Here is a 3,213-nt window from a genome sequence, read left to right on the forward strand (position 1 = left end):
GAACAGAATGCCGCTGTCGGCCGTCCCGCCTCCCGTACTCACCTCCTAAAGAACATAAAGTCGAATAAAGTAACTCAATCGCTGAAAGTTCTTTCTCATACATGAGTATCAAAGGTGTCATGAATGAATTTGTTGAGAATGATAACGATGTACTACTCAACCGTAACTGCTTCAGTAAAAGGAAAATCAAATAATCTCTTGGTGTACAGAATGGAATATAGACGCACAACTACCCAAAAAGTGTGTATGAGGAAGGGAGATGTGATGTCAACTCTGAAATGTAAGAGAATCATCCATTCAGGAGATGTAAGAACACATGTAGAAAGAAACTTACTGGAATATTTTAAGAGTGCTCACACATCATGTTTTGCAGGATATTTGATATCTATTACAATTCATAGATTCTAAAGTTTTAATTTTTTACACATCATGTTTTGCCCTGATTATCTACTACAACAACCATGCCGATATAGGTAGTGGACAATACTGCTGATATCAAGTGCAAACTTACTGGAAGTGGTCCCTGGAAAATTGGAAATGATTTTGAACTTATCCCATACCCCAGGCCGCACCGAAGTAAGAAACCCAACTCAAAGAATAGAATTACATTGAATATATGTCTAGCCTTTGTTTACAGAGAAGTTTATGGATTAACATTGAATATATTGGGCTTAGAGATAAGTGCACTACGGGTAGCTGGCTGCACTATTAAGGTTAAAATATATGATGTTATTCTTTGGAAAGGCAAGATGGCTGCACTATTCTTAAACTTCGGAGAACAAATCTCGTATGTTGTTCTTTGGAAAGGCAAGATGGCTGGATGGTAATGATGTCATTAATTAATTATCATTTTAGCAATAGTTATGTGGTGCCATACTGATCTTCTCCTAAACATCTAAGGTAAGATTCACTCATGAAAATGGAAACATTTTATGTAGGGCTCGATCTGCTTGTTGTACAAATCGCTAAAGGCACTATTCACTGGCGACCATGTCGCAAAATCAAAATATTCAGATGAACTGAATCTCTTTCAGATGTACAACAAGCAATCTGGTAGTACAATCCACCCCGAATTTGCAACTGGATAGTTACTGGACCTAGATTTTGAGTGGTATTTTACCTGGTAAGCATCCCTTCTAAGTATTGCACACATAATAATATATTACCGAAATTCTATTTGATATCTGGATTTGCAAGCCATCTTGTAAGATCTTCACAGAAAACTCTAATAAATCAACAAAGAAAAGATATGACAGACAAAATGATCTACTCCCTCCTAAGTGTGCGACAATTAATATGGATCAGAGGGAATGTTAAACAAGGGAAACATAGACACCAATAGTTCCAGATGTTTCACATCAGAGAAATTTAAGTCAAAACAATTTCTCCAGGGGTCTGTTTAAATGCAAGTTCAGAGCGTAGCAGAAATATGTATTAGCGCCAGATTATAATAACAACCATAATCGTACAGTGCAAATGCAACTTGTTGGGCTATGCGAAAGGGATGGTGACAGAAGCAGAGCAACAGGAGATGTCGGAAAAAAACACAAGTACAAAATAGCTAATGGTGCAATTTTGGGGATACAATCGTAAACCTACTCCGCTTACAGAGGCAAGATCTACTCCGCTTGTGGTCTTTAATTCTCCTGAATCAAAATAGCATCATACAGCTGCTACCTTCCTATAAGGCTCAAACTGCATTTTACGATCAAGACTTAGTGACTTAGATGGGCGACATTAGTAACAGCAACGTTCTTGATTTTGACAATGAAATAATCAACATATAACTGAGGATTCTCTATCCACCCAGTGACAGCCTGATGATCGGGAAGGTGTACTTTTTATCTGAAATAAGAACAGGGCAATGGTTGTACTGAATTAATCATTACAGGTGCACCATATATATTAGCATCATAATAATCCAGAAAAAGTTACCGTGAAACTTTCAGTGATCTTATCTCTAGGCCAAGTATACAGAATCAAATTTGTCGATGTCAAAAAACACGTAGCATCAGGACATGAGCTTTCAATGCATATGCCTGTGCATTCGCGTAACATGGTATCACCTGCAGAGGGGGAGAGACATACGTGCAAACTGAATAGTCGATCATCAAAAACAAGGTAACATGAGAAATTATTAACAGTATGATCACCAACCAAATGAGGCTAGCGCCACAACACTCATGCTTAATCTGGAAAGTACTTGCTTACTCAAGGCGCCTTTTCTGGATTCACTCGATCTCGACTGCAGACTGCACTAATTTGCGAGATGTCTCTTTCCAGGGCATGGCTATCGAATCAGATATGAAGATGTACAGGAAAAAATGCGGCTACCGAGTCTTTGCTATCTAACTACAAAAACTAAGGTTCCATTGGATAGTATGAGGACGATGGAAAAGAAAGAGACAGGGAGAGGTTCCAATGGGTTGGTGGCCCTTTTTTAGATCGATACCTGGAGAGGCCATGGCCTCGGTGGAGCTCCGTTCAGGCTTATGGGCGCGCAGATGCGGGGCGCCATCTCCGCCGCACAGAACCACGCTCTCCACCTGTGCTCCAGATTGGAAGGGTGGATAGGGAGAAGCGACCTTCAGCCACGACCGGAAACTTGAAGTGGAGAAGGAGGAGTGCAGGATGGAGAGGGGGAGACGGCCCGTAGCCATTGTGGGGAACCAGAAGTGATGGAGGAGCCCGTCGAGGGCCGACGACCTCGGCCAGGCGGCTGCAATCGCGTCGATCTCGGGGATGTGGGACTCTAGAGGCCGTTGGCGAGGCTTCCATGGCAGGCGGCGGCCACCTCCATCGCGAGATCCAGGGCGGCTTGGGAAGGGGGAGGAGAGGCATTCTTCACGACGGCGTGCTGGTCGCAGAAGAGGGGCGAGGCGGCGGCGGCGCTAGAGGAAGTTGGGGTCGTAGGTATTCAGGAGACAATACTGCGAACCGTTGTTTTTTGTACACACACTTGAAAAGGACTGCGGGTTATATGATACGTTATTTTTTATTGCTTCATGCTATATTATCTTCTGTTTTAAACATTATTAAGCTTTATTATTCACTTTATATTATTTTTGGGACTAATCTATTAACCGGAGGACCAGCCTAGATTTTTTTTGCCTATTTCAGAGTTTCGCAGAAAAAAATATCAAACGGAGTCCAAACGGAATGAAACCTTCGGGAGCTTGATTTTTGGAACGAACAAGATCCAGAAGACTTGGA

General features: G+C 41.9%; 1 protein-coding gene across 2 annotated transcripts; it reads right to left on the reverse strand.

The window, feature by feature from the left end:
- Positions 1-1,430: 1,430 nt before the first annotated feature.
- On the reverse strand, positions 1,431-2,945 carry LOC123079222 (uncharacterized). Of its 2 annotated transcripts, XM_044501938.1 has the most exons (4): positions 2,671-2,945; positions 2,453-2,546; positions 1,936-2,066; positions 1,431-1,845 (listed from the first exon to the last, which is right to left on the reverse strand). In XM_044501938.1, exons 1-4 carry the CDS (start codon positions 2,839-2,841, stop codon positions 1,777-1,779), a joined length of 465 nt encoding a protein of 154 aa, XP_044357873.1. In that variant the 5' UTR covers positions 2,842-2,945; the 3' UTR covers positions 1,431-1,776. The 2 variants fall into 2 exon arrangements, with proteins under 2 accessions (XP_044357873.1, XP_044357874.1); XM_044501939.1 differs by having other exon boundaries at positions 2,453-2,945.
- Positions 2,946-3,213: the final 268 nt, after the last annotated feature.

Source organism: Triticum aestivum, chromosome 3D, assembly GCF_018294505.1.
Source record: "Triticum aestivum cultivar Chinese Spring chromosome 3D, IWGSC CS RefSeq v2.1, whole genome shotgun sequence".
NCBI classification, from domain to species: Eukaryota; Viridiplantae; Streptophyta; class Magnoliopsida; order Poales; family Poaceae; genus Triticum; species Triticum aestivum.

Excerpts from the sequence above, each read along its gene's own strand:
- LOC123079222 (XM_044501938.1), bottom strand. The coding sequence starts at position 2,841 with ATGCCTCTCCTCCCCCTTCCCAAGCCGCCCTGGATCTCGCGATGGAGG. Across the intron at positions 2,547-2,670 it reads GGGCTCCTCCATCACTTCTG|GTGGAGAGCGTGGTTCTGTG; the intron begins GTTCCCCACAAT and ends TCTGGAGCACAG. Across the intron at positions 2,067-2,452 it reads CGAGGCCATGGCCTCTCCAG|GTGATACCATGTTACGCGAA; the intron begins GTATCGATCTAA and ends CCCCCTCTGCAG.